The sequence below is a fragment of the Andrographis paniculata genome, unplaced genomic scaffold, assembly GCF_009805555.1.
Source record: "Andrographis paniculata isolate CXL003 unplaced genomic scaffold, ASM980555v1 Contig45END, whole genome shotgun sequence".
Lineage (NCBI taxonomy): Eukaryota > Viridiplantae > Streptophyta > Magnoliopsida > Lamiales > Acanthaceae > Andrographis > Andrographis paniculata.
Window position 1 is genome coordinate 3,036,222 of NW_026137579.1, and position 11,761 is coordinate 3,047,982.

General features: G+C 42.1%; 4 protein-coding genes across 4 annotated transcripts; 1 reads left to right on the plus strand and 3 right to left on the minus strand.

Annotated features, from left to right (window-relative positions):
- Nucleotides 1-573: 573 nt before the first annotated feature.
- On the minus strand, nt 574-3,800 carry LOC127252088 (sulfite exporter TauE/SafE family protein 4). Its single transcript, XM_051276105.1, has 12 exons — nt 3,486-3,800; nt 3,189-3,348; nt 2,819-3,019; nt 2,592-2,653; nt 2,368-2,413; nt 2,237-2,292; nt 2,061-2,147; nt 1,926-1,976; nt 1,593-1,832; nt 1,370-1,463; nt 1,045-1,185; nt 574-958 (listed from the first exon to the last, which is right to left on the minus strand). Exons 1-12 carry the CDS (start codon nt 3,657-3,659, stop codon nt 876-878), a joined length of 1,395 nt encoding a protein of 464 aa, XP_051132062.1. The 5' UTR covers nt 3,660-3,800; the 3' UTR covers nt 574-875.
- A 1,095-nt stretch (nt 3,801-4,895) lies between these two features.
- LOC127252277 (probable glycosyltransferase At5g03795) lies at nt 4,896-7,213 on the plus strand. Its single transcript, XM_051276399.1, has 4 exons — nt 4,896-5,449; nt 5,525-5,697; nt 5,783-6,128; nt 6,206-7,213. Exons 1-4 carry the CDS (start codon nt 5,234-5,236, stop codon nt 6,872-6,874), a joined length of 1,404 nt encoding a protein of 467 aa, XP_051132356.1. The 5' UTR covers nt 4,896-5,233; the 3' UTR covers nt 6,875-7,213.
- Nucleotides 7,084-9,432, minus strand: LOC127252276 (probable glycosyltransferase At5g03795). Its single transcript, XM_051276398.1, has 4 exons — nt 8,625-9,432; nt 8,297-8,526; nt 7,857-8,208; nt 7,084-7,758 (listed from the first exon to the last, which is right to left on the minus strand). Exons 1-4 carry the CDS (start codon nt 8,955-8,957, stop codon nt 7,084-7,086), a joined length of 1,590 nt encoding a protein of 529 aa, XP_051132355.1. The 5' UTR covers nt 8,958-9,432.
- Nucleotides 9,433-9,741: 309 nt separating this feature from the next.
- On the minus strand, nt 9,742-11,513 carry LOC127251351 (GDSL esterase/lipase At5g03820). Its single transcript, XM_051275011.1, has 5 exons — nt 11,135-11,513; nt 10,926-11,056; nt 10,627-10,860; nt 10,304-10,559; nt 9,742-10,223 (listed from the first exon to the last, which is right to left on the minus strand). The coding sequence occupies exons 1-5, from the start codon at nt 11,373-11,375 to the stop codon at nt 10,030-10,032; spliced, it is 1,056 nt and encodes a 351-aa protein (XP_051130968.1). The 5' UTR covers nt 11,376-11,513; the 3' UTR covers nt 9,742-10,029.
- Between the last annotated feature and the right edge of the window lie 248 nt (nt 11,514-11,761).

The window sequence follows — 11,761 nt, forward strand, 5'->3', positions numbered from 1 at the left end:
ATGGCGATAGGAGGAGCTTTGTTTTTATAAAGTTTTCAACTTTATGGATAAAATTGGTTTAAAAAAGATTCAATTTTATGTAGTCTTTGCTAGTGTCTGGACTAATTAGTCCCTAGCTGAATTAGCAATTTGGTTTGGCTCTAGCTATAGGTTGAATTATTAAAACTGGTTGATTGATAATTGAATTGTTTAAAATAATTAGTAGGTGTGGGCTATGCTGAATCTGTAATTACCCTCGTATTATTGCCTTGTAGCCGTTTCATTTACAGATGAAAATTTAAACGAAATGGGGAAAATTTAATATCTTCAAAGCCATGTTCTTTTTCTTAGCCCCATACATGGTAACCTAACCACTTGTTTGAAAAGCAAAGGAATTTATTACTTAAATGGGCTTGGCTAACGGATCACGAGGATCCATAAGGGTATCTACCTTTTCAAGAATGTCATCAATCCAAGAATGTCCGAGGAGATTTTGGGTTTGTATGTCCTGAAAAGGGTCCTATTTACATTACATCGACCCAAAAAAGAATAAAGAAAGAACATTGCAAATGAAGCAAATACTAAAAGGTTAAGATAAGAATATCAACAATCTTTTTATTTTTTCTGATGTGGTGGTGTTAGCGATAGCTAACACAATAGCCACCTAGTGCACATTCACATATACCATACAAATATAATATGAATTCTAGAATGCTATTATACAATAATAATAACAATCATAATAATAATAATAATTAGGCATTGGCATCACCTTCACCATTATGTACAATACAATACGCTGCCAGCACAAAAGGGGAGGCAGGTCAACCAGGCATTGACATGGAACCCTTTGTGCTGTCTTTTACGATCACTCCTGATGGATATTGCTGGCTATATTATTGGTTGCTGCAGAAATCCAGGAATCCCATGAACTCATGGTTGTGGATCATCTTGATGCTTCGCTCTATTCCAACAACACCTGCAATGGCAGGGGCAGACAGGGGAGGGAGATTTTAGACACTGTATGCAAGGGTAGAATAATGATGGACTTGATTCATAATTTACCCATGGTGAGAGCACTGGCAAAGATGACCCCAGCAAGAACAAAGACGATGATTGATGCCCTTTTCAGGATCGCAATTAACTTTCTAATGAAATATTGTCCCCAGAAGCCAGCCAACACTGACACGCACATCAGGTATACAGCTGCAAAAGAAAAAACTTGTCTTAAACAACATTTCTTGAATTGTTCCTATCTATGAAGCTTTTTAAGCAGAAACAGAAACACGAATTAGAGGGAAAGGAACAAAAGCACATTTAAGCAACGAGGCCAATAGGTCACGCCTCATATGTTCGTCGAATGGCTGACACTAGAAATTTGGAGTTATACCATATGGGATGGGAAACCTTTTGTGAAGATAAAATTCCACCACTGATAATGATGATGAAAACATCATAACAAAAGTTGCTGTCGCGCTTGCCACCTGCAGTGTAGAGGTAGTATAAAATTCTCACATCGAAGTATCAATATTAGGCTGCTAGAATCAAGGCAGGCGATTCAAGCTAATGAATGATCCGCAGTTAAAAGGTCCATAGCAAATCACACAATGTACCTGAGGAATGACCCCAATTTCAAGTAGGAGAGGGCCAAGAATGAAACCACCACCTGAACCCAACAAGCCACCAACGCTGCCTCCTAAGATACCACAAAGGCCACAGAACACAAGATTCGTGGCGGTCCATTGTATGGCTGCCTCACATATGAGCTCTTGGTTTCCTTCCATTCTCCTTTTCTTGCTTTCCCTGTATAGCTTAACAAATTCATAACCAAACACAGCAAGAGCAACTGGGACCTAAGAAGCAGGGACAGGAGATCGAGCTTAGAGAATGTATTATTCATCCACTTCAAGCATATGGAAAAGGAACTAGTTCCTCAAAACATGTACCTCGGCCAAGGTAAGCACCCAATATATTGTAGTACAAGCTGCCGTGTAATTCTGCAAACCAATTCCATATTTCAAAACAAGGGATGATATTATTTAACTCAACCTAAGAAAGGGTAAATAGGTAATGTTGCTTGCCTTGGTCACTTGAAGAAGCAAGAAGCAAACCCAAACAAGCAGCAGCACCAGCAGTCTTTTGATATTAAGGTTGTCCTTCATAATTTGCTGAAATATATAATGTGAAGCACTTAACAATGCTAATTGACAGATGAAAGGGTAAAAAAGGTAATACAAGAAATAAAAAATGTACTGACCATAGGTGTTTTCTCCTGTCTGGGAACCAAAGGGTCATACTCAGTATCAATTAGCACTGTAAATAAAAAGGGAAGTTAGCACTTTTCACCAAATTGGAACCCAACGAAAATGCAGTGATGACTCTACTTACACTCTCCACGAGAATTAACAAATGTTCGTTTATCTTCCATAGCATTCTGCAAGCCAAAAGTATTAAATGAGAATGATGGTGATAATGTAACTAAACAGGAGTCAATTTTAAATCCAATCACGGTTGAAGAATATAAACCATGAAGTCCTGTTATCCTTGAACTTCCAACTTGAGGCTAAACCATACACAGTTAGGGTCAGACATTGCAACTAAAGGCAACTGACCTTCAACATAGATTCTTCCTTCCACATCTCACTTGCCTTCACAAAGGACCTTGTCGAAGTCCCTGTTGAGTAACAACGAACATACTTATACAAGTCACATCAGCCATTTAGAAACATTGGCAAACTCATACAATCAATCAAACTCTCACCAACTATATCTTATAAGATAAGGAAAAAGCAACCGTCATAGAAGGTAATGCGTGATGAGAAACAAGAGTAGTACTGACCCATAAACAGAATTATGATTAAGATCGTGATGAGCCAATACGGGAAGACGACACTCAAAGCTACACCAATGGTGATCCCGAGCATAAGCATTGGCTGGAACAGAAGAGCCAAATCGTAGTCAATTATTGGCACTTCTCTGCAAGGATGCGGCACTCTCAAGTTGTACCAAACAGATGAAGCCGATGCCCCCATTATCATGCCTGATTGAGAGCAAAAACAAATTCAATATTCTATCATAGTTACCTCATAAAGCAAGCGAAAATTTTATATGCAACACGTTTCATCAAATCCATACTACAGAGATCCAACTAGTCTCCTATCCAAAACTTGAATCTGTAAAGCAAGTGACCAAGAATGATTAACCCTTACACTTGGAAATAGCAGCAGCAGACTTCGTATCAAAGCCAACAATGAGAACCAACATAGGGACAAAAATGCCGCCTCCTCCAACTCCACCCACAGTCCCGCATGCCGAACCTAAAAACCCTATCACTGTGGCACAAACAACTTTCCAACTAAACTTCAATTCCTGTATAATTCCATAAAGAAAACCAAGCCAATGGCTTGTCCAACTTCAGCATAACTACACCACAATCACACACACAAACGTTCGGAAATTACAGAATGCACGTAACAATCGACGACGGAAATAAACCACAAACTCACAGGCCAAACTTTATCGTCGGATCCATTATTCTGTTCCAAACCACTCGTACGCGAAAACAAAAGAAGCGACGGCTTCGTGGAATCGCGACGTGCGTAGTTGTCAACAAAATGAACGGATACAACAGCCAGCGAGAATCCAACGAGCATATACACCAATAGCGCCTTGGAAGCCATGGCCGTCACAGCTCCTCCGAGTTCCCACGCCGCAACCACCGCTAGGTTTTGCCACCACCAATAATGGCGTCGCCGAGGAACGTCAGGCACCCACCCAACAAGTTGTTTGCAGGGATTGCGAATGAATAGAATCAAGGCACATGTTGGGGCACGTGTATACTGTTACAGCTGGATAGATTGCAGAACGGACAAATCATATCATAATATATTATTAATATTAATTTATTAAATTAAAAAAACTCCGGTTTTTCATTCAACAGATATTCCTTTCGAATCTATCAATAATTTTTAAGGATTTTCTATCCACCAACCAACGATAATAATTTTTATCTAAGTACGGTGTCGAGCAACATATTCTGGCTAAATAATTCTTAAATATAAAATGCACAAAATGAATTTGTATATAAAGTTATATACTTTTATAGAGTATAGTTACTAATTAAGATAGTCCCAAGCATAATGATTGCTGTACACTTATGACGGCAGGATTTAAACGGCGTTACGGGGTGACGTCAGAAATGTGGTCCGCCGCAATATAGAGTAACGGAGATGCACGGCGTCTTTAATGATTGGGATGATACTCCTTTATTGATGAGTGGCCAAGAATCGTTGGATTGTAACACAATTTCAGTTAAATCTCTCATTAAGACTATCATGTATGTTTTCACCTTTTCTGGTGAGAAAATTAATTTTTGTTTGATTGAATTACAAATTAGATTAGAAAAGTGGAAGGAATGGAATGTGAGCGTGATATTTGGGCCTACAAATATATAATGGGCCCAATAAAACGATAATTGGCCTATAGGCTATAATATATAATCGGCCCAATTTAAGAAAACGACAACGAAAGCACATGGGGCACCGTACGAGTCTTCCGGCGGGATCCACTCCGGTGGCCGGTGGGGCATACGCCGAGCCTTCCACGTCACGCTACGTTTATTTCAGATCCATATAAAACATATACACAAAAAGTTACCGGTTCAGTAAAATATGGCATCGACAACTTTACTAGCATTATAATAGTAAAAAAAAAAAAGAAAAAAAAAGTGGATTGATAAAAAAAGAAAACCCACAAAGAGAAGGGGAAAAAGGAGCCGTGATCCCGTAAATAGAATATTACTGTATGTTATTTTTTTAAAAAAAGGGTAATTGTATTATGTGATTTGATTTCATCCTCCTGTTTAGGTAAATAATTTCAAATGTGGCAATAAAATGATAAATGCGATACTTCTTGAAAAAGCTGCAGCAGGTGGTTTGGCCATCACTGCACTGCACATTCTCGTTTCTCTGATCCTGTGGTTAAGCTGGCAGAGTCAAAAGTTTGTTTTTAATGAATCGACACACTGGGGAAGATATGGGAGATTTGGGGAAGCTTGAACTTGTTATTTGCTGCTTTCGCTATTCCGATTTCCCAAGAAATTTGTGTATTTGAGAATCTCTTTGTTCGAAGGATAAACAGTTCATTCGTCTAGGATTGACTCCATTCTTGAATCTTGATAACTCAGAAAGAATCAAAGAAGAAAGAATTGAAGAAGAAGGGCAAGATTCTTTTTTTAAAAAAAAAAAAAATTGCCATGGCTGATTCGCCGTCGTTCTCTTCATCATCTTCCTCGAAGCTTGTGTACTTCGTGGTAATTCCATTGATTTTACTGTCTGGGCTACTGCTTGCATTTAATCAGAAAACTTCAAGAAGTTTATCCTGGCCAGAACCTCGCCGTAAGGGGAATTCAAATCCCACTCCCGCCACCGCCGCCGGCGGCGGCGGCGGCGGGAAGGAGGATCACTCACCGGTAAGATTAAGAACTGTTTGATGTAGTGGCATAACCTTTTTTTTAGCCCTATATATTATTCCTCTGTTTTTCCAGATTTCGAAGAACACGAGATTGTTTCAGAGAGAAGAGAATCTGGACACTGTTGAGGCAAGCCTTGCCCGAGCCCGAGCCGCCATCCACCTGGCCAGGCAGAACAACGAATCATCGTACGATCCCGATTACATCCCCACAGGTTCATTTTACAGGAACGCAGTTGCTTTCCACAGGTCTTAATTCATCACTCCCCAAATCCATCTGTTCAATCGATGTCCCCTTCAGAGTTCAGACCACTCAAGTTATTTCCGTACACAGGAGTTATCTGGAGATGGAGAAGCTCTTCAAGCTCTACGTGTACGAGGAAGGAGAGCCACCACTATTTCATTACAGCAACAGCTTAGGAATTTTAGGGATTGAGGGCATCCTCATGCACCAAATTGAGATCAGCAAATTTCGCACAACCGATCCTCGAAAGGCCCACGTTTACTTCCTCCCTTTAAGCGTGCAGTCCATCGCTAGCTACGCTTACGTCATCCACAACCGAGAATGGACTCCATTGCAAGACATAGCCAGGGACTACATCAAACTCATCTCCACAAAGTATCCTTACTGGAATCGAACTTCAGGACACGACCATTTCCTCCTCGCCTGTCATGATTGGGTGTGATGCTCTTCATCCATTTTCTGTCTCCACCTTTAACACATTCCTCTTCTAAGTAGTCGAAATTTACGCCGCAGGCTCCGACGATCTCCCACGGCGTGCCGCAAATGTTCAAGAACACGATCAGAGTTCTATGCAATGCCAACACTTCGGAAGGATTCAAGCCGTCGACGGACGTCTCGATGCCGGAGATATATTTACCCGACGGAACAATGGATGGCTTAATTGGCGGACCGCCTGCGTCGAAACGGTCGATTTTAGTGTTCTATGCAGGAGGCGTCCACGGCGACATAAGACAAGTCCTCATGGAACATTGGAAGGACAATGACCCGGACGTGCAAGTCCACGACTACTTGCCCAAAGATATGTCCTATTATGACATGTTTAGAAAAAGCAAGTTCTGCATTTGTCCGAGCGGTTGGGAAGTCGCTAGCCCGAGAATGGTCGAGGCCCTCTACACGGGATGTGTTCCCGTGCTACTTAAGGACAATTATGCCAAGCCATTCGATGATGTCTTGGATTGGACCACATTCGCCGTGGATGTTCGGTCCAAGGAAATTCCGGACTTGAAGAACATTCTAACGGCTATTCCTGCGGATAAGTATGGTGCAATGCAAGAAACAGGGACTATTGTGAGACGACACTTTGAAGTCAATTTTCCTCCCAAACGATACGACGTCTTTCACATGATACTCCATTCGATATGGCTTAGAAGAATCAACATTCAGCTTCACGACACAGAATGAATGGCAATTATGTTTAGAAAGTTCTATATAGAAATGTGGTATACTACTACTACTACCTGTTTTTGTCTGTTCATTACCATCAGCTTTCTTTCTTTTAGGATTGATTCAGGTGGTAAGAAAGTTTGAGAAACTAACTACCTGTAATAGCTATAAAGAGCAGAAATCCTTGAACGAAATACTCGAAAATCAATAAATGTTGTTAGAAGTAATCAAAAATCCTTAACATCAGGCAACCGAAAATTAAGGCGTCTCAGCCAAACCGAATGCAGTATCATGTGGAAGACGTCGTAACTCCTCGGAGGGAGATTGACCTCAAAATGCCGTCTTGCAATAACGCCCCGCCTCTGCATCCGTATGTACTGCCGTGTCGAAATCCCTGTCAGAATCTTCTTCAGATTCGGAATCTCAGCCACCGGAATCTCCACGGCGAACGACTTCCAGTTCAGAACATCGCTGAAAGGAAGCACGTAGTGATCTTTGATGATCACGGGGACGCACCCTGTGTAAAGAGCTTCCACGATTCTTGGACTCGCGACTTCATAGCCGCTCGGGCAAATGCAGTACTTGCTCTTCCTTAACATTGTGTAATAAGAGACATCCTTTGGGAGATATCTCTGAACCTGAATGTCCAGATCTTTTTTCTCCCAATGTTCTAGAAGAATTGGCCTAATCGGACCGTGCAGCCCTCCTGCAAAGAATGCAAGAATCGAACGCGTTGAAGGTGATGGACCACCGAGCAACCGCTTTATATTGCCGCCGGGCAAATTAATCTCGGGGATTGACGCATCCTTAAAGGGCTCAAATCCTTCTGTTGTATTAGCATTGCATAATGCCCGGATCGAGTTCTTAGACAGCCATGGAATAGACTTCGAAAGCTCAGGCCCCTGAAGCAACCAAACAGAGTCATTAATATTAGAAAAATTCTGACACAGATAGAATAAACTCTTTGTCCATAACAAGACTACATTGTACATATACATACCCAATCGTGGCAAGAAAGCATGAAATGATCATATCCAAGGCTCATATTCCAGAATGGATATTTTCTTGCCACGAGATCAACGTAATCCTTAACGGTCTTTCTCAATGGCCGCCATCGATGCTTCCGGACAGTGCTGTCGAATATGTAGTGAACGATTGATGCGACACTGAATGGCAGGAAGAAGACGTGTGCCTTCTTTGGATCTCTTGTCCGAAAATTCGAGATCTCCAACTGATAAATGAAATATCCCTCTATGGAATAAATGCTTCCACAGGGGCCGTTGTGGAAAATCGGGTGCTCTCCTTCTTCATAGACGTACACCTTGAAGTTCTTCTCCATTTCCAAATAGCTCCTGGTTGCAAGTTAAGCTACTAATGTAATAATCCGCTCGACAAAGGTTTTCGCATGCAATTATAATGAGAAATTAATGAGCTGCCGACCTGTGGAAAGCTGAGGGATTCAAATAGACAGGACCCGTCGGGATGTAATAAGGGGCGTGTGCTCCATCTGTGGTGTTCTTGGCAGCTTGGATTGCAGCACGTGCTTTCTGGAGTTGAGCCTCTGTAATGTCTAATCGATTCGATCTTTTGTTGATTTCTGAGCTTAATTTGAACAGTGATGATGACGATGTGTTGGAAGGGTTTGTTGAGTTTGGTGAATCCCCTATTTTCTGCACATGCAATCGGAGGACCGTTGTAGAAGATTTCAGATTAGGAAACAATAAAAAAATAAAAAATAAAAACCAAAAACCCTTAAAGGTGTCACAACCTCGGGCGGCGGCGAGGCGGCGCCGTGAAAATTGAGAGAATCCAGGTGCACCTCGTGTCTTCCGCCGCCGGTAACCGACTGTTTCATCTCGGAACTGAAGGCGCCGCCTTCCGCCGCCGGCGGCGAGCTCGTCGCCGAGCGATTCATTTCGCCGCCAGGAATTGCAGAAGCACCCCAATTCCAATTGGAGGCAATCAGCCAGTTCGGCGTCTTCAACCCCACCAAAACCACCACCACCAGAACCGCCACTAATGGCACCATAAACCCCAAAGTCCCCGACGGCGGCGTCCACCGCGAACACAGCCTTAATTTCCTACAGCCCTTCACCTCCATCGCTCCCTGAGTGAAGATGGACACAGAATCACATTCACGACAAAATCCCCGCACGAAATCACAGCCGCTGGATTGGATGTCGCCGATCGTGAAGCTATCCTCTTTTACATGTATTGAATACGTGCAATCGTTGTGCCGTCGATCTCAGTGCCATTTTTGTTTAATTTTCTGTTGGGAAAGGGGAGGCTCAGAAAGGAAGAAATTAAAAGGACAGGTCACAACTGGCGAGAGATGTCTGAACCCCACCGCGCAATCGCGCCAAGCGTCGCCACCGGTCAGTCTCTGTTTTCGAGTTCTTCATGCAAATTTACGCCTTTTTAATCTGTAGTTCGATTCCTTTCTTCCTTGCACTGTTTATTTATTTATTACACTTACCTTAAAAATATTCTGTTTCTGAAGACCCACCGCGCTAGATGGGCGTGCACTGCACGCCCTCATGTGCATTCGCCACGTGTGGCCGGCGCGTGGGAAGTCTCTATCAATTGTTAAGGCGTAGGGTTTTAATTTATGAAATTTTATTACGGTATTCATCAGTTGTTTTCCAGTTTCTTCATTAATATTTATGAAAATCAACACTAACTATTGTCAATTTTCCCTTTCTCTATAATTTTTTTACCAGTATTATTTACTACTAGTTTTTTATTTTTGCTTTTAATGTTTTTGATATGGAAATGTATAACACTTTTTAATACAAGCATATCAGAAGCTTGTTACATACAGATTCTGCATTAGGTATTCGGCAGCCTACAGAGGGGTCTCAATTTGGGTACCGAAATTTGGCAAGTAATAAATGAAAGTTATATTTGACAATATCCACTCAACATTGAATGCATATCCAATAAATATCAATATTGACTTACTGGACATCTTACCAGGCAAGAATACAGATTTTGTGCTGCTGACTCGTTAGATTTTACATTAATGTCTACAAATATTTGCTATATATTTTTGTAAAACTTCTGTATGTTCTATTACTTTTGCACTCATCTGGCTTATTTTCTTGATTATGCAAACCTTAATCTATCAAAACAATCTTAATCACTCCAATTAACAACCGTATCTCGTGTCTGTTTCAAGAAATGAGATCAAATCCCTGCTCAAGTAGACTTTGAGCCAGTTTCTCATTAGCAGATTGAGAGGGGTGAAACCCATCCCAGAACACATACTCTGTTGCATTCGAGCACGTCCCCACTGATCTAGCATTGCAGAGGTACGAGGTTTCCATCGTACCTGTCCCACAGCAAGCCCTCCTCGATTCAAAGAACCCTACAAATAACCAAGAAACGCCCAAATTATTACCCATTAATTGACAAAAAGAGAATTAATGGTGTGTGTGCAGTAGGTACCACTGTCTACAGGCTTTGTGATCATATCCAGAAGAGGCTGATAGATATCGAACACGACGAGCTTCAACCCCGGCAGATTAGCCTTCAGATCTTCAGATGTCGTGTTCAGCTTCGTGTTGAACATGGACGCATCCTGGTTCAACCTCGACACGCACTTGTTGCTGCCTGAACCGAACATCGTTATCGCTGTCGGCAAGCATCCCGTCGGCGGCAGGTTTGTTACCCCGATTCTTCTCGCCCCCAAATTGTATAGATTCTGCCCCACATTGATAATTAATTCCATCATCACTCACCCACACAAGACAGGATCTTTATATACATACCTGGATGAAATTGGAGTAGGATTTCAAGAGAAGGTTGGAGAACTGTTCGGGGGTGTAAACGTTGTTGAGCAACGGATTGATGTAATAATTCTGGATGAAATCACTGCTCCCTGCACTTATTAAATGAATCCCTCCTGAAAATATGTCGTTAGCTTTCGCCGCGCCGACGGACTTCGCCACTCTCCTCTGCCATTCCTTGTAGTACGAGAGCTGCTGCGTCAGCGTCATCGCCCGCTGCAAAACCACGATTGTTAAATGACCATCTAACCTAAATGTAAGAAAAATGTATCATTAATTACGTAGAACTCCGCCGTCCTGTCGTAGTAACCGGAAGCAGCGGACGCGAAGTTGACGCCGGCGAGGATGCGCGTCCCCATGGCGTCTTGGCTGAGGTACGGCGGCGGGTATGAACTGAATCCCAAGTACTCGGCTGCGCGCGTGCATTCACATTATACATTCGATCAAAGATGGTTCCATCGACGAATGAAAGCGCATGTAAACCACTTACCGGTGAAGTCCGCGGCGAGCTTGCCGTTGCAGAATCTCCCCGTCGGTTTGTGGGTGACGAAGTCCCTCCCGTAAGGAGGGAAGTTTGCTTTTATAAGAGTCTGAAGATTATTGTTGTTTCCGGCGTCGACCACCGAGTCTCCGAATATGCAGAGCGCCGGGACTAACGGGTCGCCATTGATGACCATAGAAGCTACGAGAATTAGAGCTAAGATCGTGCTGCAGCTTCTTGATGCCTCCATTTCTGCAATGCAGAGTATAATTGAATTGAATTGAATTGAATTTAATAAATACAGAGTTGGGGAGGGGGAAATGGATTAAGCAATGGGAATCAGTTTCGATAAAGAAAGGAAAGAGCCGAATTTGTTGTTGTCGGATGAGAACTGTCTACTGATGAGATGAAGGAAAGAAATAGCGGAATTTCGGTTCGAGTTTTTCCAATTTTGGAGAGTCTGTTTGAAGAGGAGCAAATCTTGCGTGCGCTTGTAAAGCGTGCTTTTCTTGTTTTGCGACTTTTGTTTGTTTTGTAGGCTATAACACGATTATTGCTTTTCTAGGCTTATTTTAAGTTCCATCATTTCAACTCCCATTTTGTAAAATACAAATATTCCACTATCTAGTTTTTTTT

What these genes read in the sequence shown, in the direction of transcription:
- LOC127251351 (XM_051275011.1), bottom strand. Translation starts at nt 11,375, where the DNA reads ATGGAGGCATCAAGAAGCTGCAGCACGATCTTAGCTCTAATTCTCGTA. An exon ending in ACAGGACGGCGGAGTTCTAC is followed by an intron (nt 10,861 to 10,925) that starts GTAATTAATGAT and finishes GTGGTTTTGCAG; the next exon opens with CGGGCGATGACGCTGACGCA. An exon ending in CACAAAGCCTGTAGACAGTG is followed by an intron (nt 10,224 to 10,303) that starts GTACCTACTGCA and finishes GGTTATTTGTAG; the next exon opens with GGTTCTTTGAATCGAGGAGG.
- LOC127252088 (XM_051276105.1), bottom strand. Translation starts at nt 3,659, where the DNA reads ATGGCTTCCAAGGCGCTATTGGTGTATATGCTCGTTGGATTCTCGCTG. An exon ending in AATCATAATTCTGTTTATGG is followed by an intron (nt 2,654 to 2,818) that starts GTCAGTACTACT and finishes GTTACTCAACAG; the next exon opens with GGACTTCGACAAGGTCCTTT. An exon ending in TGTTAATTCTCGTGGAGAGT is followed by an intron (nt 2,293 to 2,367) that starts GTAAGTAGAGTC and finishes TTTTATTTACAG; the next exon opens with TGCTAATTGATACTGAGTAT.
- LOC127252276 (XM_051276398.1), bottom strand. Translation starts at nt 8,957, where the DNA reads ATGGAGGTGAAGGGCTGTAGGAAATTAAGGCTGTGTTCGCGGTGGACG. An exon ending in CCGCCTCGCCGCCGCCCGAG is followed by an intron (nt 8,527 to 8,624) that starts GTTGTGACACCT and finishes TTGCATGTGCAG; the next exon opens with AAAATAGGGGATTCACCAAA. An exon ending in TGCTTTCTTGCCACGATTGG is followed by an intron (nt 7,759 to 7,856) that starts GTATGTATATGT and finishes TGGTTGCTTCAG; the next exon opens with GGGCCTGAGCTTTCGAAGTC.
- LOC127252277 (XM_051276399.1), top strand. Translation starts at nt 5,234, where the DNA reads ATGGCTGATTCGCCGTCGTTCTCTTCATCATCTTCCTCGAAGCTTGTG. An exon ending in GGAAGGAGGATCACTCACCG is followed by an intron (nt 5,450 to 5,524) that starts GTAAGATTAAGA and finishes CTGTTTTTCCAG; the next exon opens with ATTTCGAAGAACACGAGATT. An exon ending in TCCTCGCCTGTCATGATTGG is followed by an intron (nt 6,129 to 6,205) that starts GTGTGATGCTCT and finishes TTTACGCCGCAG; the next exon opens with GCTCCGACGATCTCCCACGG.